Here is a 22207-nt window from a genome sequence, read left to right on the forward strand (position 1 = left end):
ACGTTTGCCAAGTCATTGAAAAATAGCCATTATTTTGCTGCAATAGAGACCGGTCCAACATAATATACTGGAGTTCGGTGCACCTGTGTATGAGCTTCCAGCATATTATGCTGGACCAGTATACTTTGCTGGCTCCAGTATAATATACTGGAGACTAGAGCACTGGGCTCCAAACTCCAGTATATTATTCTGGACCGGTATATTATACTGAAACTCCAGTATATTATGCTGAAGTATTTTTTCGGATTTTAAATAGTATTTTTGTTCAAATTTATCCTTACATGAATAGTAGCTAAATTTCCATTACTTTGAAGCCGCGGCTATTTTTTAATTTCTCCCGAACAGAACGATCTGGCCCATTTAACAGCCCATTCGGAAATCTCAAAGATCAAAGCGCTTTCTTCGCCTTTGTAATTCCATAGCCTCCAGAAGCACTAGCTAACCAGGTATGTCTCATTCTTTCTCCTAGAAAAATCCCAAAGTTCTATGAATAATCTGTCATTCATTTTCAATCCTATTTATGCTCGCTATTTTCCTCAGTTGAATCTGTAAGCTATGTGTTACTGAATTTGTATTTGCAAATGAGTTTGATATGAAAATGTGTCTCGGTTAACGAACCTAATCTTTTCTGGGGTTTTTTCAGACCCTTTTAGAGTAGAACGTCAACTGAGAATTTTGGATTTATTTGCGTTTATTTGTAGTGTCTCGGTTTTGTTAGTTATGATATCGTACGATTTGCTTATGGTTATGCCTTTTGAATAAATATTGAAATCAGGGTGTTTTGCGAAGTGTTTGTTCCATTGTAGGAGGAATTTGGAGGTGTGATTGGACTATATTCCTTTTTTATACAGTATCTGAAAATCTGGTTAGATATTTTTTTGATTTATGTGACCTGTAGTTGGTATAAATCTGACCTTTACATTTTTGGAATCTAACAATACGTTTTTTTTGGGTTTGGTTTGGTTTGTGTACCTTCTACCGCAGTGTTATCAAAGGCGCGCTTAAGCTCTGAAGTGATGCTCAAACAAGTTGAGCGCTCTGCTACGCTTCAGTGTTGTCGTCAAGGCTCTAACGCATATTTTTCCTTGCCAATAAGCGAAATCCTGAAGAGGCAACACTAAACAATTGATATTTCACCTTATCAAAAGTTTTCTTCAATTTCTTTGTCCATATATTTGGCATTCATGCTTATAAATATTAGTCTTCGACTAACACATACATATTTGTAGTTTTTCTCCATTTGCGCCTTTCTTCATTAAAGCCCACACTTTATTTGTGTTTAAAGCCCCAGCAGAATTTTGAGTGTTTTTGCGCTTTTCGCCTTTGATAACATTGTTTTCCTGGTTGTTTACTAGTTTGTGCTTTCAGAAATGGAATTTTTACTAGCAGCCAACAGTGGATTTTGTTTTTTTTCTCCTCATTCTTGGTAGAAAATTGTGTAAGTAGAAGGGCATGTTTAAAATCTCTCCAAAGTGAAGTTAATGCATTCATGGAGAAAATAACAAAAGAACTTGAAAAAGATCAACTTTATGTGAATGCCTATTCTTGTGAAAGAGAAATAACCAGATGAATAGTATTTAGTGATGACGAAGAGCACATGTTTGAATATTTTGATTTGCTCATCTATGGATTTTTTTGAGTGATTGTTTGTTATGAGTTGATTAGATTTTGACTGAAGTTTAATTTTCATTTTTATTGTGTGTACTAAACTGTTTTTTTTTTGGGTTCAAAATAAATACTAAGGTGAAGTGATTTACATAATGTTACAGGCAAGATGAAACTTATACGCAGTGTCTTATGGGCTGCCAATGCTTTCAAATTACATTCTTCTCATCACCCTCAAGCTTTCAGGACCTTTTCTGCATTTCCAAATTATGGTGGGTACTATTAAATGATTCGTACTTGTCTTCATTAAATTGCATATCTTTATTATTGAAAGTGTGCGTATTTGGAGTTTATTTTGAACCATTACAATTTTCTTTCCATGGCTGCGAGCTTAAAATTTTGTACCTTTAGTGATACCACTTAAATGGTTTTATGAATACAGCGTTTATGCAAAGATTAAAACTTATGCTTGACATAAGTTGAATGATGTGCTTTGCTAGTCTCAAAGTTGTAGGGTAGGGCAGTACCTTTTTTGGTTATTGAATCTCAGTCGAAGAGTGAAAGCTTCTCCATGCGGACTTTTATTAAAATTATATCAGAGGATTAGAGATTGCATGATTGTAGATAAACTATTCATATTTCTCTTTAACAAAGACTTCTCAAAGCTACAGCCTGAGGAGGATCAAAAGATAGTATAAAGGGGGCAGAACTCAAAAGTTTAATTTATTAAATTGGACTATCAAAATGGAAGATAATAGTTGGGTTTTTTTTTTGCTTGCGGATTTTTGAATTTTTTTCAAATGTTATGGTCTTATGGATAAATTTTGATCCAAGTAAATGGAAGAGTTCAGCTGAGCGCTTGAGACTTTAGGGGTACGAAGATAAAAGAGAACATACATATGAGGGAAAGTATGTTAGGTTTCATTGATTCCCTGCAAGCATAGTTTTGTCACTGCAGAATTCCTTCCTTTTCGTTTTGTGTGGAAGGCCTCCTGATAACTTGTAGAGACTTAGCACCAGCTTGGTGTTGGGCAATTTCTCCTTTTCAATTACAAGCTACTTACATTCTCAAAAAAAGAAAAAGAATAGAAGACTAGTGTTTTTTGTGTTTCATCTCTTTCTATCAATATATGGATTATAAAGAGATACAGAAGTCCTGCATGGAAGACACAAGACCATCTAGAGTAGTTTTTCCATATAAGAACATGTAAAAAAACATTTAGAGACCCCAATGATAACCTGCCGTGATTTCGCTTTATTTGTTTTGTTGCTTTAGTAGGTAAGAGAAATAAAAACATTAAGGATAATCCTTCCTTCTGTTTCTCTTTTTTTTTTTAAAAAAAAATCATTTCAAATAATAAGTTTTCTTGTTGGTTGCCCACATAGTTTTTGTCAAATCTTTCCATCAGGGGAACTTGTTGAAATTGACTCTCTTACATGTTGCTCTATTGGTTTTCCCTGTCCTGTTGGATTTTTCTGTTACTCTTCCAAGTGTGGGAGAAAGAAAAATGCTTCCATCAACCTTATAAGGGAACTTCTAAGGAGGTGGAGCAGAACTTGTGAATTTTACAATTAGGGTCTCGGTCTCCATTACTAATGGCTTGAGTAATAGAAAGGTAATTGTATCCAGCAGTGGTAGAACCTTGTGATTTGTAATTGTGTAGATGTGTTTGAATCTATTACAATGTCTAACTCACTTGTATTTAGTAGATCCAGGAATCTCTCTTACTTGGTTTTTTCCAGCTTCTTAATATGCATCTGCAAAACAGTATTGTGTATACCTGGCATGCATATGCCCGTCTCTTATTCTGGTCTTAGATAAGCAGTAATTCTTGAACTTTTGGCTCAATGGTTCATTTTTCTGCAGGTATTCAAGGGAAGACTGAAAGCAAAATATGCAGTAATGAGCACTCAGTCTTGGGAATGAATGTTTATTCACCATATAATGCTGGGAGGAGGTGTTTCATACATTCTGAAAGCCCAAAGGAAGCTGAGATGGGAAACAATTCTAGACCAATGGACTTTGTTAGAGGACTTACGGAGGACAATACGAGGGGTATTCTGGGTGGTGCTCCACTTTCTAGGTATCATGTCGAGCAGGATGCTGATATTGTTCATATAAAGGTTCTTCGCAACAACGCCTTTGTTACTGTGACGGATTCAAAAGGGAACAAAAAGTTTGGGGCTACTGCAGGTAAGATAACAGGAAAAGGAACAAAAATTGCAAGATATGCTGCTGAATCAACTGCAGAACATGTTGGGCGTGAAGCCAGAGACCGGGGCTTGAGGTCAGTGGTCATGAAAGTAAATGGCTTTACTTTCTTTAAGAAAAAGAAACAAGCAATCCTAAGCTTCAGAGAGGGCTATACTCATTCTCGTGGAGATAAGAATCCTGTGGTATTCATTGAGGACACAACACGACGCCCCCATAATGGATGCCGCCTCCCAAAGAAACGGCGCATCTAATTGCTAATTGGATGATCAATATGTGCGGTGATTTCGAATGCGATGAGTTATTTAGTCTTAAATGTTTACAGAGAATGAAATCCTTTCTACTTAAATAAATAGTCCCTGCTGGTTTCGGAGGCCTTTAGTTGTCAGTACATGGAGTAGGCTGCTTCCTGCTTATCAATTTACAGTGCAATAACAACAACAACAACCACCCAGTGAAATCCCAGGGTAGTGTGTACGCAGACCTTACCCCTTTCCCGAGGGGATAGAGAGGCTGTTTCCGAATATCAATTTACAGCGCATGTGATGTAATCTCAATTATCCACAATGACAAATAGCGAATAGGCTTTTGTTTGTACTATTGGTATGAAGTTGTTTTTGAAAGATTTTCTGAATCGTCGTCTGTTCAGACCCTTTTAGAGTATTTGTTAACTGAGAATTTTGGATTTATTTGTGTTTATTTGTAGTGTCTCGGTTTTGTTAGTTATGATACAGTACGATTTGCTTATAGTTATGCCTTAATAAACTTGTACAATTTAATAGATGTTGAAATCGGGGTGTTTTGCGAAGTCTTTGTTCAATAGTAGGAGGAATTTGGAGGTGTTATTGGACTATATTTCTTTTTTTATACAGTATCTTAAAACCTGGTTAGATATTTTTCTTGATTTATGTGACCTAAGGCTGTATTGTGGGCGGGCTCAGCCCGGGACCGCTAGCAAACGGGCCAGTCCCTAACGGTCCTAAAAGCTCATTGTGGGCAGGTCCTCCCAAAAAAGACCGCGAGCCCGGGACCGACAAGCGGGCCTGGGTCAACCGGGCCAAATGGGCCCAATGGCTATTTTTCATTTTTTTTTAAAAAAAATAGGCCAACGGTTAGAAGTTTTAAAACTAGCCGTTGGCCTGCCATTTTAGCCGTTTGGCTTTTTAAAAAATAGTCATTTGGCCCCCAAACTTTATTTTAACTCTAAACTTTTTATAATTACATCTTTTCCCTATTCTCAACTATAAATGCTCTCTCATTCTTTCATTTTTACTCACAAAATCATCAATCTCTCATTTCTCAAACTCAAATGGAAGTATTCAAGTCTTCACTCATCTCTCAAACTCAAATTTTTAATTCAAGTTAAATCATGCCCGGTGATTCTAGATTGCACCCATTTATTTTGGAACACTTTAATGTGGTAGAATAAAATGAAGAAGTTTACATAATAAAGTGCAAGAACTGTGGTCGAGTCTACACTCGTCGTCCAAAAGAGGGCACAAGCAGTTTAAGGAGGCATATAAAGAGTTGTCTTGCGCGTTCTCCAGACATTCGTATTTAAGATTTTAAGTTGATTTGAGACAATTTGTGTTATTTTAAAATTATTAGACGTATTATGCTTAATGTTTTAGTTTGTTAGATTAATTTGAAGTATTATGTTGAAGGCATTGAACTTTAATTTGAAGTATTAAATGTAAACTTTAATTTGCAGCTTTGATACCGAGTTCATCTTAAGCATATATATATAGCCAATGTATACAATCTTATATAAGACAATATACTATATACGACAATATACTAACTACTAAGGGGTCGTTTGGTAGGAGGTATAAAAATAGTGTTGAATAGAGTGTATTAGTAATGCTGGTATTAGTAATGCTGGCATTAGTTATGCTGACATTAGTTATGCTGAGATTATTTTTTATCCACTGTTTGTTTGGTGTATTAAAACATTGCATAATTTTTTAAAAATTGGGTGTTTACAAAAGTACCCTCCATAATTTTTAACTTTAGCTATAAAAATTAACATTTTATAGATAAAAAAATAACTGTGCTTTTCCATGGCCAAAGCGTACAGAGGAAATCTGTTTGCTAATAATATAGGGAAATGCTTTGATTAGGGATTTGAGGGGGGCAATTAGGTCTTTCCCCATGTTTATGCAAGCATTAAAAACCCTTGCATTACTAATGTCATGGTTTCTTATGCATTGCGTATACATAGCATAATACCAAGGTATTAGTTATACAAAGGTTGAAAAAATATACCAAACGAGGTATTAATAATGCACAGAGCTAAAGCTTGCATTATTTTTTCTAATACCTCCTACCAAACGCTCCCTAAGTGTATAGTATATAAGTTATATTCGAATTTCGATATAACATTAGCTATGTATATATATAAGCTATATAATTATAAGACAAGCTATATAATTTATATAAGCTATATTATTTAACACAAATTGTCTCAAATCAACTTAAAAGCATAAATTGTGTGTTGTCTTGTCGGTTTGAAAAGCTGACCGGCTGCGAAAAAGCTGTTTCGTTTCAGAAAAAGTGAATATGTATAGGTGGTGGTGGACTACTTTTTGCGTGTTGTCTTGTCGGTCTGAAAAGCTGACCGACTGCAAAAAAGTTGTTTCGTTTGAGAAAAAGTGAATATGTATAGGTGGTGGTGGACTACTTTTTGTGTGTTGTCTTGTCGGTCTGAAAAGGTGATCGACTGCAAAAAAGCTGTTTCGTTTCATAAAAAGTGAATATGCATAGCGCGGTACAATACTACGTTTTGTGTGTTGGCTTGTCTACAAATAACGGACGCATTCTAGTTATTTTCTGCACTTAACAATAATCAATAGCAAATATTTCCATAAAAGCAAGGTTTTTCTTTATGCTTTAACAAATGTCTGAACCCCTTTATGTGCCAAGGTGTGAGTGCAGCAAAAAATGCATGATGCAAGACTGTTGGGATAATGGTGAAGCTGGACGCCGCTACTAGGCGTGTATGAACAAGTTTTATAGGGTTCCCAACGAACCTGTTTGCAATTTTGAAGTATGGATTGATGAACCCTGTCAGCAGGAATACTACAAAGAAAAGTTGCAGTATCTTTATCGTTTGTGTTTGAAGCGGTGGGAAAGAGAGCGACAATCCAAACGAGAAGTTGCGGAGTTGAAGGAGAAACTCAAAGAGGTGGAAGAAGAAAAAAATAAGCTAGAAGACAAATTTAAGTGGTTGGAGCAGAGAATACTAGGCGGTCGTGACTAAACAATGACATGTACGTGTTGAGCCTAGTAGTATATCTTTATGTTTCTCGTGTCATGTGTTTTCATTAGTTGTACTGAATTTAAGTTATGTTAAGTTTCTATGTTAGTGTTTGTGTTGTACTGTTAAAATAAAATACTGAATTATATATATATATATATATATATATATAATATACAAGAAATATTTTAGATAAAAAAAATAGCCCGGAACACTCCTGTTTAGCCCGTTTAGGCTCGTGGGCCCGACCCATTTAGCCCGGACCATGTGGGCTTAGGCCTGTAGTGGGCCGGTTCTACCCTCCAGGACCACCAGAGACCGGCCCGCCAGAGCCCGAGACCGTTTGACCTGGCCCGTTTAGCTCATTTAGGCCCGGGCCCGGCCCATAATACAACCTTAATGTGACCTATAGTTTGTATTAATCTGACCTTTAGATTTGGGAATCGAACGTTTTTTTGGTTTGGTTTGGATGGCTTTTCCCGGCTGTTGCCTAGTTTGTGCTATAAAAAATGGAACTTTTACTACCAGCCGAAAGTGGATTGTGTTTGTGGAAAGACAAGTGAGAGTTTTATGCTAGTTAGTTCACAAGAGCAGCTAGCTTTGTGATGTTTGTTTGAGATATTACATTTCTATTCAATTTCAGGTAAGACTTGAATCACAACAACGTTATACCCAACGGGCACTTCAAGAAGCATTGGCAAAACTATGTAAGGACTTGGTTCAACCAACCAGCAAGGAAAACAAGGAGACGTGCTGGTAAGCTACCATTTTGTTGGACTACCTGGCATGATCCTTTTCTTTTTGAAATTCAATTTTTGTTGAACAGTATTAACATTTTCCTACCTGTCTTTGTTCTGTTGTCTTCAGCTATGCAGCAGAAGGCTGTGAAGATCTTCCCTAGGCCAACTGCGGGATCACTTCGACCTATTGTTCGTGAACAAACACTTAAATACAACATGAAAGTCCATGATGGGAGGGGATTTTCTCTTGAAGAACTGAAAGTGAGATTCTAGTTACTTGTTGAATGTCATTTACTCCTCTTCACCACCCTGTCCCCATAGAAAAGAACAATAGCCATGCCATTGATACAAATGGAAATTCTATTTGTTAGTCATGTTCTTCATTGTCCAGATACTTTTATTTAAACTGCCTATTATTTTGAAGCATGATCACGCCCAACTATGCCTTATAAAAAGGACAATGCGGTCGTTGCAAATATGATCCGGTTTACAAGTCCTGAGTCGAATCCCACAGAGAGTTAACCTATCAATCACAATCTTTAGACCCACTAAACTCTTCAGAACCAGCTTCCCAAATGTTTGAATCACAAGTTGATGGTTTCTTTAGTAACTAAGATTGCAAGTAAATTAAACAGGTTGTAAACTAAAATGCTAAGGTTGTAAACAATGATGAGATAAAGCTAAGGTAAAGATTTCCCCTATTGATGGAATCCCTTCTGTTTATGCTTCATACAAATGTACCAACACTTCTCTATCAATCATGAACGCTCGTCTTACCATAAATCTCTCCCGAGTAATCACAGTAATATACTATTGCACTCTCCCGAGATACACTAGCTAGCTTTAATTAACACAGTTCACTTAAGATTGCACCCAAGGCTTCGTTATCCCTAATCCCGCCTTTAAACCCGCAGTTATAGATTCCTCTTATACTTTAGGAGTGGTGTTATTCAACAATAACCTAAATATGCACTCTCTCCCGAGTTATGCACACTAAATAGGCACAGCTAATTGAGGATCCTGTCAATTAACTACAACAAGAACATAGTTGAATAAATAAAGATTGAAACTAGCAATTTGTATTCACATAAACAAGAAGTTCATCCCCCAATAGGTTCCATCAAAACCTTAGACAAAAGATTTAGCTACTCATAACTATGGGTAAACAAACTAAGATAAGATTCATCATAAACTAGCAATAGATAATTGTGTTAAAATATTGCATGGTTGCTTAGTTTTAATTTCATTATTTTATTATTTGTTATTTTTATTTTTGTTTTAAAAGAAAAATGAAATTAGAAAACAAAAAGTGAAGGAAATCGGTTTGGGCCAAAAGAAATTAAACAAAAAATAACAGGCCCAACCAGCACTCAGACCCAGTCCAAATCCGGCTACCCAGGCATCTCCTGAAACGACGCCGTTTCAGGCAAATCAATCTGAGCCGTCCGTCCAGGCCAATCCGACGGCTCAGAACCCCTTTCAGCAATCCGTGTTCAAACCCGACCCAATAACCAATCCGACCCAACCCCTCACTTAAACCAAACGACCCCGTTTAACTACCAAACGACCCCGTCTCATTTCTCACCCTCAGATCCAAGCCGTTGAGATCATATGATCTAACGGCTCAGATCCAATCAGCCTCCCCATATATAAACCCAACCCTTCACCCTACGCCCCCTATCCGAACCCCCCTTCATCGTCCCCAAACTCAAACCTGAAACCCCCGAACCCTAGCAGCCGCCCTAGTCTCCTTCGCCATTAAAGCCGGCGGCACGAACGCCGGTGGCCACCCCCTTCACACCCCTAAAGCATCCAACCACCCTGAACACGAATCCACTAACCACGAACCTCGAATCACCTCCTATCGTCTCGAATCTGGATTTGAAGATTCGAGACAAAACTCGATCTATGCCAAACCACCCCATCTTCATACCAGACACTCCCCTGACCTTCCTCGTGACCAAACCAAGCTTGGTTTGGTCCGAATCTACCCACAACTCCTAAAAATCCAGATCTGAAAATCCAGAACTTGAAACACATGCACCTGGGGAATCCGGCCGGTCTTGACAAGGGTTTGAGGTCTAATAGACCTTAATCAAGGTGTTCTCATGTGAGAACACCCTGATTAAAGTTTGTTCGGCCTCAAGAGTTCGAAGTTGAGTCTGATTTGGGTCCATTTTGATTTCAAACTTTGTCGGTAAGTTTTTCTTTCCCTTTTCGTTTATATTAACTGCTGATTAAGTCATTAGCATGCTTTGTGGTAATTGTTTGTTATTTTCTGATAGTTTCTTAATTTCTTTCATCTCTGTAAAGACCTTTTATTTGGTCGATTGTTTTCTGTGTATGATTTAAATGTGTCCTATGATAAGCATGTCCGATTAGTATGGTCGTCGCATGAATAAACTTATATAGGTTCCTAGTGACTGACCAAGTTGTCCGAAGCCCTTTAGGTCCCTGTATGTGTTGTTTATTTGAACGACTGATTATTACCTGTTATAATTAGTATAGTCGACTCGATAAATGTCGTCGATTAGTTTTCTATAACTAATAAATCGAATGAGCTAATAATGTCGCATGACTAATTGAACTTTGCCACTGACTGAATGCCCCAGCATTGTTTGAAATGGTTTGTTTGCATTGTAAAACTGACTGAAAAGGTTCAGTCCAGGCAGTCTTGAATTTGAACTTTCATCAGTTCAAAAATGCCCTGATGCTGCAATAGGCAGGGGCAGTAATAATCAAGGTTGACAGGGGTAGTCTGGGGTTTGAAAAGAACAAAAATGATTAGTTTAAATGAGCTGACAAGTAGGGTACTAATTTGGGATTAAACTAATACCAATGGGGAACAAGACACAAGAGTATGGGGTTTAAAATGAATAATAAAATGATGCCCATAACTCTTGATTAAACAAAAGCCAAGCATGGGGAACAAAGGGGCTGGCACCAAAGATGCTTAGGCATGGGCTTAAAGGGTATGGACATTCTGCCAATTGGCAGGGCAGGCAGCTTAACTGCACTTGGTCATTTTGGCTTATAAATAGGCCATTCGAAAACTAAAATGGGGCTGGACTTTTAGTTTTCAGAAAAAGGAAGAATTTTGAGTCTTGAGGCTGGAATCTTTAAGTCTTAAGAAAGGTTTGTGAGTTAAAAGAAAAGACTGAAAACATAAGAGAGTTCCAGTAAGACATTGCAACCAAACACTGTTTGAAAGTTGTATAAGAGTGCATTTTGGTCAAGTTGTCTTGGCCAAGTTCTGTTGTTTGCATTGACTGAGCTGTTTCTGGTTGTTGAATTGGTAGTGTTGCTGTATTGAATACTCTGTTGTTGCTTCATCATTCTTTTCTGGGTTCACTGGTTTGGTACTCGACTATTTGCTGGTCCTCTTTGGTTCTGGGAAACATTGTTGTTTGTCTGTGGCTGTGGAAAACACTTGGTTGGTTGTTGCTGTGTTGTTGCTGTGTGTCTGCTGCTGCTGTATTCGTTGCATACTACTCAACTGATCACTCTCCTTCTTCCTTTCCTTTCCTTACCAGGTACACAATTGATACCACCAATGTAACTGAGAGTTTGAGCATGAATGCAAAAGAGAGGACCTGCAGATTGTTTTTATATATACATGAACTGTTACATTAAATGTCATGAAATAGTTACATTTTCGTTTGGATAATAGAAGTAGCCTACATGCTCAGTATATCAATGTAGGTTAATGAATGATAGTCACGTATGTATGCTGTTAGGTGAAAAACATTCCCAGTGTAATAAGTTGTATTTTAGACTTAGTCTGATGGTGTAGTATATTCTCTAATGTAGGCCAAATAGGAAAACTATCCACATGAGTTAAAGTTCTTTCCCCTTTTGCCAGATTGTCACATATAAATTGATAAAGAACAAAGAATCAGTTCTAGGCCTCGACCTCATGAAGGCCGAGCCCAAATCGAAACAAATCAGTTAGGCCTGTATCGGAAAAACAGGGGCCCAAGTCTGGCCATCTCGCATGAGCTAGGTTTGGGCCCAAAATTTTCGACCAGTTGTCCATAAGTGTAGTCACGTTTTATTATTCTGTAAAAGCACTTTAAATCCTGTTATAAATAAGCTCGCAAGCATGTAATCGACTAAGGCTATTTCTGTTTTCAATTAGTAGAGATGAACGCGATAAGAAACGTAATTGTTATAGGACATCCTTTCAAAAATAAATACAAGATGAGCCTCGACAAACAAAAACGCATAAGATGCGGGGCCCTTGTTAAATGTATATCATCGAAGCATTTAGTTTCCAGGACGGGTTGTTTATCAAATCTCACAACTCTCCTAAAATAACAATGCGTTAGACTCTTTAGGCGCGCCTTTAATAAATTAATTTCCTTAAACTCGGGTGCACATTTATGTGACCCAAATCCAAATCTCAACGGAGTCGAAATGTGTCTCTAGTCACGTGCGCATTGATTGTGGCGTGGTCCGAGATGCATTTCCACGACGTTGCAAATTCATTTTTAAAAATAAGAATGAGATGAGCCTCGCCAGATAAAATACAAATTGCGGGGCCCTCAGTAAATGTTTGCTTTAAAAATTATCTGGACTTCGGGATGGACCGTTTAGTCAAATTCCACGGTCTTACCCAAAATAAATACGCTAGTCGCTTTAGGCACGCCTTTAATAATTTAATTTCCTTAAACTCGGGTGCACATTGATATGACCCAAATCCAAATCTCAACGGAGTCAAAGTGTGTCGACGACCACTGGTACATTGATTGTAACGCGGTTCGAGATACATTTTCACAACGTTGCAAGTCCTATAAAAATAACAGTGAATGATAAAAGCGGTTAAAAGATAAAATTGGCACATAAGTTCATATTTGTATAAAATCAGATAATCAAGCCAAATATAACAGTTGAGCGACCGTGCTAGAACCACGGAACTCGGGAATGCCTAACACCTTCTCCCGGGTTAACAGAATTCCTTATCCAGATTTCTGGTACGCAGACTGTAATATGGAGTCATTCTTTTCCTCGATTCGGGATTAAAATTGGTGACTTGGGACACCCTAAATCTCCCAAGTGGCGACTCTGAAATAAATAAACCAATCCCGTCTCGATTGTCCTTTAATTGGAAAAAACTCCCCTGCGCCCCTCGGGTGCGGAAAAAGGAGGTGTGACAGCTCTGGCGACTCTGCTGGGGACCATAAACCCAGAACCACTGGTTCAGGGTTAAGAATTCGAGCTTAGAATAATTGTTATTATTTATTATCTAATTTTGTTATATGTTTTGAGCCTAATGTGCTAAATGCTGCTTTTACTGCTTTGATATTGTTGGAACTGTACATATAAACTGTGCCGAAACCCTTCTCTTCTCTCTTAAGGAGCGCACGCTGGTCGTGGCTTCTTTCTGTTAGTGTCATATGCCCAAAATAGAACGAGGATTCGGAGGAGTTGCAAAATCGGATGGCCTTTTGGTTACCGGTACACAGCTCCCATCCTTGGCTCGAGTTGTCCGCTCGGGTAAGCCAGGTCTAGAACAAACACCTAGGTTTTACAGCTTAGCATAACATAACTTCATGCCGGATCCCTAGTAGGAACGCTTATTTGCATCATGTGCATTTGACTTAGGGGACTCAGCATAGGGGTTGGGTCCGTCTAGGACAGGCAACCTGAGAATAAAGACCATCCTGCTACATCCTGTTCGCTTTATGCATTTACTTGTTTCAAGGCTTGCATGCTGACCGGTTTCTGAATATCGGGAATGTTTGGAAAAGGAAGAGGAATAACGGTTAAGGGGTTAATTATTTATTCTTGAAAAGTCACAAAAATGATTAAAGCTCTGCCAGAATTTTGAAAAAAAGAAAAAATGTGTGTCTTATTAATTTGTTTTAAAAAGAAAAAAAGGAGTCTTTGATTCATTTTTAAGAGAAAAATAGTGTGTCCCCAAGATTCGATTTATGCCCGAACTACGTCAGTTTGATTCTCGCATGGTGCGGGATACGTAGGCAACCCCCATCGGGCTCAACTTGTTTTTCAAAATATAGGTACAAACCAAATAACGAAAGTTTTAAGGTAACATCGTACTTTTCAGAAACAACCAAAATTTCGTTTTTCTAGAAAAAATAGTGGGTCAATTTGTGTATTTGAGTCTAATAAGTCTGGATCTTTGCTTAATCACCCCAATAAACATGCAGAATGACCATGAGTCCAAGTTTGCCGGTAACAGTTAGAAGCAAAATCCCCCTGGAAGTGCGATTATGGTGGGAGGATTTGGAAAAGTCAGAGCAAGACAAAGTCAAACTGCACCTGGGAGGTTTGGTTGATTTGTTGAAAGTCAGGCCTCGGTGCGACATCATAAAGGCTTTGGTTACATTTTGGGATCCGGCCCACAACGTGTTCCGTTTCTCAGATTTTGAACTCACCCCAACCTTAGAAGAAATGGCGGGTTACATGGACGTCACTGAAGGTTTGAGACACAAATACCTGATCGCTCCAAGGGCTGTGAATTCACACAAATTCATGGATCTGTTGAAGATAAGCAAAGGAGTCCCATACGCTGAACTGGATAGAGGTTGTTCTACCCTACAATTCATATACCAGAGGTACGGGAGCAAAAGAGGATTTAATGACCCAGAAAGTGGTATTTGCAGCAGGGGAAATCTGGTAAAATGGAATGAGCATAGGCGGTTCGCTTTTATGGTGGCGTTTTTGGGCCTTGTGGTGTTTCCCCGAAAAGATAGAAATATCGACCTAAAGGTGGCTGGAATCGTCAAAATCCTGATTACCAACGATAAAAGCATCCTTGCTCCCATGATAATGTCAGAAATATACCGAGCCCTCACGGCTTGTAAGGCTGGAGCAGACTTCTTCGAAGGGTGCAACTTGTTGTTACAGATGTGGATGATCGAACACTTGTGTCACCACCCTCAGTATATGCGCTACATGTCTACAAATGGGGGCTGCATCGAGGGTTATAGCCTAAGGGTTTCAGGTTTCCGATCACCGGGAGGGTTTGAAGAATGGATATCCTATCTCCGGATCATCACCGCAGACCAAATAAACTGGACTTTGGGTTGGCTTTCTGTGGAAGAAATCATATACATGCCCGCCACTGGTCCTCACTTCCTCTTGATGGGACTCAGGGGTATTCAACCTTATGCCCCTTACAGGGTAATGAGACAGTTGGGAAGATGTCAAGTACTACACCCGGACGAAGATCTCAGCACTTATGCAGTCGAGGTCAGCAGTGACGGCCAATTTCCTGAAAAGACAGTTCGTTGCATATGGAGTGAATGCCAGTACTTAACGGCAAATACCCGAGTAAATGATGTGTCTAGGGGTGAAGTCTCGCCGGCCTATCTCACTTGGCAGAACAAGAAGAACATCGTAAAATGGCCAACCAAACGGCCTCACCTCCGAAATATTGTTGAGTCATCGCAAGAACAATGGGACTGGCTCGCAAAAGAGGAAGGTTACCTGGTTGAAATTAGGAAGCTGAAGCGGCAAATTGAAAGGATGGTATTCGAGAACAACGTACAAGTCACCCAAGAGCAGGCTGAAAAAGACAAGTTAGCCCAAGAGAACCAAACCCTGAGGGCCCGCCTTCGCCAAGCCAGTAAGAATAACATCGACCGACAGAGGCGCTGCTCCGACGAAAGATTGATAGCCAGTTTGAGAAATCAGGTCATCCAGAGCCAAGTAGAATTAGACCAATCAAAGGCTTGCATAGCAAGGATGAGGGTCAAATGGGCAGAAGGTACAATGGCCCAGAGAAAGCGCCTACAGCAAGTCATGAGGAATTGTGAACTGAGCGTCAAAGCAGCAAAGGAAACAAATTCCGCTTTGCAAGAGCGGATCTTCAAGCAAACACAAGATGCCCAGGCTGACCGGAGACGCTATTTCAATGCAATGACAAGGATGGAAAGGCAAATGGATATATTCCAGGATCAGCTCGCCGCCAATGCACAAACGCTAGGATTAAAGAGACGACAGATAAGGCAATTGTTCGCAGAAAGGGACAACATTCGAGCAAGAATTGACGAAGTCGGGCATTACATCTACCTAAAATGTTTGGCATGCGAGCAGACACCTCGGGAAACCCTCATTGCTTCCATCATGGGCTGCGTCCATCGGATTATGAACGAGTTGAAGAGCTTGCAAAGAGACCTTACACCTAGGGCCGCGAAAGGGCCGAAAGATGCCTCGTGGGTCCCTAAGTTGGAAAATTAGTTGTTGATCGAGTCCTGGTTGTTTTGTTTGTTGTTTCCCCAATGTTGTTTTCTTTTCCTCAAACCAAGTTTAAAACCCTGGAGTCTGTACTGTTGCTATTTTGTTTGAAGTAATGTGTAATAGCAAATTTTGATAATGAAATTAAGTGACTCCGGAAGAATTTCTATGTGTCTTTACTTTAAGGCAGAACTACGCCTGGTCTGATTCACGCGGGGACGTGATACGTAGGCAATCCCCATAAGATTCGACCGCTTTTAATAAATAAAGAAAAGAAAATGTAAATAAAATAAAACGCAGGGTTTCGCAAAATACTTTAAAGAGACGAATGAGCAAACCGGGATGACGCATGTTGTTTGAAGCAAAGCATGTAGAAACGGTTAACTGCCTAGGTGCATTGCATCCTCTATGTGTTATGATCAAATCTGTTAAGCTCTAACACTAACAAAGTTTGTTGTTGTCTGATATCAGACAGTTAGTTGTTAAAGAATTCTGGCAACACATTCATACCAAACCAGATCCAAAGGACCGGTAGCAACAAGCATGACTACTTCGGAGAATAGCAATGAGGAAGAAAGGCCGATGAGCCAGTTGTTAAAAGAAGCGATGGAAAAGATTGAAAGGATGGGACTAGAAATGAATGCAATGCAACTAGCCCTAGCCAAAACACAAAAGAGTCCTGAAACACTGGGACACATGCCGGAGTACCCTCACTCTGGCCCTTCCACAAGCCGCCCAAATCCCCTCTATCATCAAGAAAGAAGCCCTCATGATTCCCAAGCTCCACCACCCCATCAACCTCTCCCAACACCCAATATTCCCATTTTTGTGGGACCTGCATCAGCCCCTTTGCAGCGAACGACCAGTGAGCCATTGTTTCAGGCTCACGATACACAATACTATCCCCCTGAGCCTACATTCCATGCACCCGAACCACAGGCTTACAATCCACATTTGGAAGTACCGGCAGAGGTTGAGAAGCCGGTTAAGGCCCCTGAACAGGATGAAGTGTTGAGAAAGTTCAAAAGCCTGGAGCAATCCTTCAGGAACTTGCACGGGCTGGGCAATCAAGTCAGCGTGGCATACAAAGATCTGTGCCCTTTCCCGGATGTCCAACTCCCGGCTGGGTTCAAGATGCCCAAGTTTGATTTATATGAAGGGCACGGTGATCCCATGGCACATTTGCGGGGATTCTGTAGTAAAATGAGAGGGGCAGGAGGCAAGGATGAGCTCTTGATAGCTTATTTCGGCCAAAGTCTGAGCGGATCTGCACTGGAATGGTATACCAGGCAGGATTTCAGCAGGTGGTACACGTGGGATGACCTGGCGCAGGCTTTTGCAGGTCATTTCCAGTACAATCTGGAGATAGTCCCTGACCGTCTCACGTTATTGAGAACTGGGAAGAAACCCGGGGAAAGTTTTCGCGAGTTCGGGTTCCGCTGGAGAGAACAAGCAGCTAGAGTCGATCCTCCCATGAGAGAGGGAGAGATGGTGGACTATTTTTTGCAGACATTGGATCCAACCTACTTTGGTCACTTGGTGACAACGGTTGGAAAATCTTTCAACGAGGTGGTCAAAATAGGGGTCATGATAGAAGAGGGTTTGAGGTCGGACAAGATCTTGAACTATTCGGCACTCAAGGCCACAACCCAGGCTATTCAAAGCGGCACGGGAGGTGCGCTGAGAAGAAAGAAAGAAGAGGTTGCCACGATCGAGGCAGGCAGTTGGTCCAGGGCTGGCAGGCCGCACTACAACCAACCCAGGCCTCACAGGTCAAACTACCCATACAACCCACCACAAAATTTCTATCCACCTCGAGAACCACATTGTTCCGTACACCAAGCCCAGGTATACACTCAGCCTCCGGTTCGCCCACAATGGCGCGCACCGGCTCCCCAGAACATATATGCACCACCACAAAACACCTACCCTCCTCCACAAGCTGCGGCAATTGGGTTTGGTTAGTCCTGTCCAGACTCGAGAACCAAATCCCCCACCTCAGAATGTAGATCGATCAATCAGTTGTGAATACTGTTCAGGGATGCTCGGGCACGATACCGAGAAGTGCTGGAAGTTAAGGCATGCCATACAGGATCTTATTGACACCAATAAGATCGAGGTCCAGACACCGGAGGCTCCTAACATCAACCAAAACCCACTGCCAGCGCACCACGAAACTCACATGATTGAGTTGGTGTGTGAGGGAGGAGAATTAAGAAAACCCTCACAAACAGTGATGATGATCCAAGCCGCCCCGAAAGAAGTCTTAACTAGTGGAGGAACGAGTGTACAGTCGCAGGGAGAAGGCGTCAAGCCGGTAGTGATATTGGGGAAGAGCCCGTCCATCATAGCAAGCAAACCCGAGCCAAGCAAGTTGGTAATACCAGGGATCCTGCCCACACCGGCAGTCGTGTTGAAAGGGGTATGTAGAGAACGGGTGACCATAAAGCCTGTGGTCCAACTGCCGATGATTGACAGCAGGGCGGTGCCTTGGAAATATGAAAAGGCAGTGGTGACGTACCAAGGAAAACAGGTGGAAGAAGTTAGTTGTGAAGCGCAAGGGCTGACTCGATCAGGTCGATGTTTTGCTCCGGTGGAGCTAAGAAAAACCAACCCAGTGGCAACCAAGAAGCCAATGTCCGAAGAAGAGGCTGAAGAATTCCTGAGGAAGATGAAAGTACATGACTATTCTGTGGTCGAACAGCTGAGAAAAACACCGGCCCAGATCTCACTGTTGTCGTTGCTGATCCATTCTGAGGAGCATCGTCGGGCCCTGTTGAAGATATTGAACGAGGCTCATGTACCCAGTGAGATTTCTGTAAACCACCTGGAAACCATTGCCAGCAAGATCTTCGAGGTGAACAGGGTAACATTCTCAGATGATGACCTGCCGGTGGAAGGTACAGAGCATAACAAAGCTCTATACCTAGCTGTCAAATGTGAAGACTCGGTGGTAACTCGAGTATTGGTGGATAACGGCTCAAGCGCCAATATTTGTCCATTATCCACCCTGGACCAGTTAAAGATTGAACCGTGGAAGAATCCGGGAGAATAGCATCTGTGTCCGGGGGTTTGACGGAAACGGAACAGCCACTGTGGGGGATGTTGTACTTGAACTGACCATTGGGCCGGTCCTGTTTACCATGGAATTCCAGGTGTTAGATGCCACAGTTTCTTACAATCTGCTGTTAGGACGACCCTGGATTCATGCAGCCAAAGCGGTGCCTTCCACCCTACATCAGACGGTGAAGTTCGAGTGGGAAAGACAAGAGGTCGTGTTACACGGCGAGGATACAACATGCACCATGGGCGGAACCATTGTACCTTTCATAGAGACCGCTGATGACAAAGGTCCTGGGGTCTACCAGATTCTCGATACAGGGTCGACCAACAAAATTTCTGAAGGAGAAATCATCCCGCACCCTAGGGTAGCTGCCGCAACAGTCATGATGGTATCAGAAATGCTGGGTAATGGGTTTGTGCCGGGAAAAGGCCTGGGAGTTGAACTTCAAGGGATAGTCCAACCTGTCTCCCTTCCTAAGAATCTGGAAACTTTCGGGTTGGGGTTCAAACCAACCGCAGCAGACAGGAAGCAAGCGCGAAAAATGAAGAAGAGGGTCTGGTTTCTGCCTAAACCAGTGCCACGCCTCTCAAGGTCTTTTGTTAAAGCAAGTGCCAAGGGGTCAGCGATCCCAAAGATTCGAGGACCTTTGATCGGTATAAATGAAGACCTGAATCAGAGTTTTGAGAGGCTATTCGCGGATGTCAGTATGGTGGAAGCTGGAGAAGGTTCCAGCAGAGCAGAGATACAATTTGTGGGGCCTGAGGCCAAGACCAACAATTGGACGGTTACTCCTCTTCCTGTCCGAGGGGAGTCTTGGTAGTAGGCTTTGATTAATGTTTTGTTTGTTTGTTTGTTTGATCGGATTATTCAAGGGTGTAATCCAAATTTTACTTTCGTTTTGTAAAAGTGTGAACCCTTTTGTCCCGCAAATTTAATAAAGTTCTTTTCTTTTGTCCCATTTTAATTTTTTGTTTTGTTCTTTTTCTTTCTGAACAGTTCTCTTTTTACTGGTTCTAATGACATGGCATGCACAGCGGATCTTCGACCTAGTCTAATAAATCAATCTGAAACCGACTCAATGATGCAAAAGGTCGTTTGTGACGATGAATCTGAATGTGACGAAGGTGAAGCCTTCGAAGAAATAAACAGAGAACTGTGCCAATTTGAAGAGAAACCCAAGCCTAACCTAAATGACACCGAGGCTGTGAATTTAGGAGACGCTGATAACGTCCAAGAGACCAAAATTAGCATCCACATTGAGCCGAATGTCAGAGCAGAATTGATCAAAACTCTCAGGGAATTCAAAGATGTTTTTGCATGGTCATATGATGATATGCCTGGATTAAGCACCAATTTAGTGGTTCACAAATTACCCACTGACCCGGCATACCCTCCGGTCAAGCAAAAACTAAGAAAATTTAAAACAGAAATGAGTGTAAAGATCAAAGAAGAAGTGATCAAGCAGTTGCAATCGAAGGTCATTCGGGTCACTCGATATCCCGAGTGGTTGGCCAATGTGGTACCGGTCCCAAAGAAGGATGGAAAAATCAAGGTATGCATTGATTACCGCAACCTCAACAAAGCAAGTCCCAAGGACAATTTCCCGCTACCCAACATTCATATCCTGATCGATAACTGCGCTGGGCGCGAGATCGGATCCTTTGTGGATTGCTATGCGGGTTATCATCAGATCCTAATGGACGAGGAGGATGCTGAGAAGACAGCGTTTATTACGCCATGGGGAACCTACTGCTATCGGGTAATGCCATTCGGGTTAAAGAACGCCGGGGCGACGTACATGCGAGCAATGACTGCTGTGTTTCATGACATGATACACAAGGAAATCGAGGTGTACGTCGATGATGTGATCATCAAATCTTGGCGTCAGGAGGACCATGTAGCAGACCTAAGGAGATTTTTCCAAAGACTCCGGAGGTATGATATCAAGCTTAACCCGGCCAAATGCGCATTCGGGGTTCCATCAGGAAAGTTGCTAGGATTCATCGTCAGTCGACGGGGGATTGAGTTAGACCCATCCAAAATTGAATCCATCCGAGATTTGCCACCGCCAAGGAACAAAACAGAGGTAATGAGTTTGCTGGGTAGACTCAATTACATCAGCAGGTTCATCGCTCAACTCACAGCGACTTGTGAACCCATATTTCGGCTGCTGAAAAAGGATGCTGCGGTAGGTTGGACGGCAGAGTGTCAGGAGGCTTTCGACCAAATCAAAGGGTATCTGTCTAATCCACCCGTATTGGTCCCGCCTAAGCCCGGGAAACCCCTAATCCTTTACCTGACGGTCTTGGAAAATTCATTTGGTTGTGTACTGGGGCAACATGATGACACAGGAAGGAAGGAGCAGGCCATCTACTATCTTAGCAAGAAATTCACAGTGCATGAGGTCAAGTACACTCAACTCGAGAAAACATGTTGCGCCCTAACTTGGGTAGCTCAGAAGTTGAAGCACTACCTGTCTTCATATACTACTTATCTCATATCCCGCTTGGACCCATTGAAGTATATCTTTCAGAAACCTATGCCCACGGGAAGGTTGGCAAAGTGGCAAATTCTGCTCACAGAGTTTGATATCATCTACGTAACGAGGACGGCCATGAAAGCCCAGGCACTGGCAGACCATTTGGCAGAGAATCCCGTTGATGAAAAATACGAGCCCTTAAGAACGTATTTTCCTGACGAAGAGGTGATGCATACGAATGATTTGGAATTACCTGAGGAACCAGGTTGGAAGCTTTTCTTCGATGGAGCTGCAAACGCAAAAGGGGTTGGAATAGGAGCAGTACTCATTTCTGAAACAGGACGGCATTATCCTGTTACGGCTCAACTACGCTTCTATTGCACCAACAATATGGCCGAGTATGAGGCTTGCATTCTGGGTCTGCGCCTGGCTGCTGACATGGATGTCCAAGACGTCTTGGTCTTGGGAGACTCGGACCTCTTGATACATCAAATTCAGGGAGAATGGGAAACACGAGATCTAAAACTCGTACCATACCGACAATGCTTGCATGATCTGAGCAAGCAATTTCGATCGGTAAAGTTCAAACACATCCCGAGAGTTCACAATGAGGTTGCGGATGCCTTAGCCACCTTAGCATCAATGCTGC

At 41.3% G+C, this 22207-nt stretch overlaps 2 protein-coding genes across 9 annotated transcripts in view; both read left to right on the top strand.

Annotated features, from left to right (window-relative positions):
* Window positions 1–341: 341 nt before the first annotated feature.
* On the top strand, window positions 342–4561 carry LOC104210325 (small ribosomal subunit protein uS11m-like). 8 transcript variants are annotated; one of them, XM_070170712.1, is made up of 4 exons: window positions 373–446; window positions 985–1147; window positions 1770–1877; window positions 3473–4561. In XM_070170712.1, exons 3-4 carry the CDS (start codon window positions 1775–1777, stop codon window positions 4069–4071), a joined length of 702 nt encoding a protein of 233 aa, XP_070026813.1. In that variant the 5' UTR covers window positions 373–446; window positions 985–1147; window positions 1770–1774; the 3' UTR covers window positions 4072–4561. The 8 variants fall into 8 exon arrangements, with proteins under 8 accessions (XP_009757501.1, XP_070026813.1, XP_009757499.1 ...); XM_009759197.2 differs by having other exon boundaries at window positions 985–1111; XM_009759202.2 differs by having other exon boundaries at window positions 375–446; window positions 985–1028.
* Window positions 4562–7582: 3021 nt separating this feature from the next.
* LOC104210327 (large ribosomal subunit protein eL13y-like) overlaps window positions 7583–22207 on the top strand; it is a 31135-nt gene continuing 16510 nt past the window's right edge. Inside the window, exons 1-3 of the mRNA XM_070168897.1 lie at window positions 7583–7616; window positions 7722–7829; window positions 7941–8074. Of these exons, the coding sequence (XP_070024998.1) occupies window positions 7583–7616; window positions 7722–7829; window positions 7941–8074 (276 nt within the window). The remainder of the gene's footprint in view (window positions 7617–7721; window positions 7830–7940; window positions 8075–22207) is intronic.

Source organism: Nicotiana sylvestris, chromosome 3, assembly GCF_000393655.2.
Source record: "Nicotiana sylvestris chromosome 3, ASM39365v2, whole genome shotgun sequence".
NCBI classification, from domain to species: domain Eukaryota; kingdom Viridiplantae; phylum Streptophyta; class Magnoliopsida; order Solanales; family Solanaceae; genus Nicotiana; species Nicotiana sylvestris.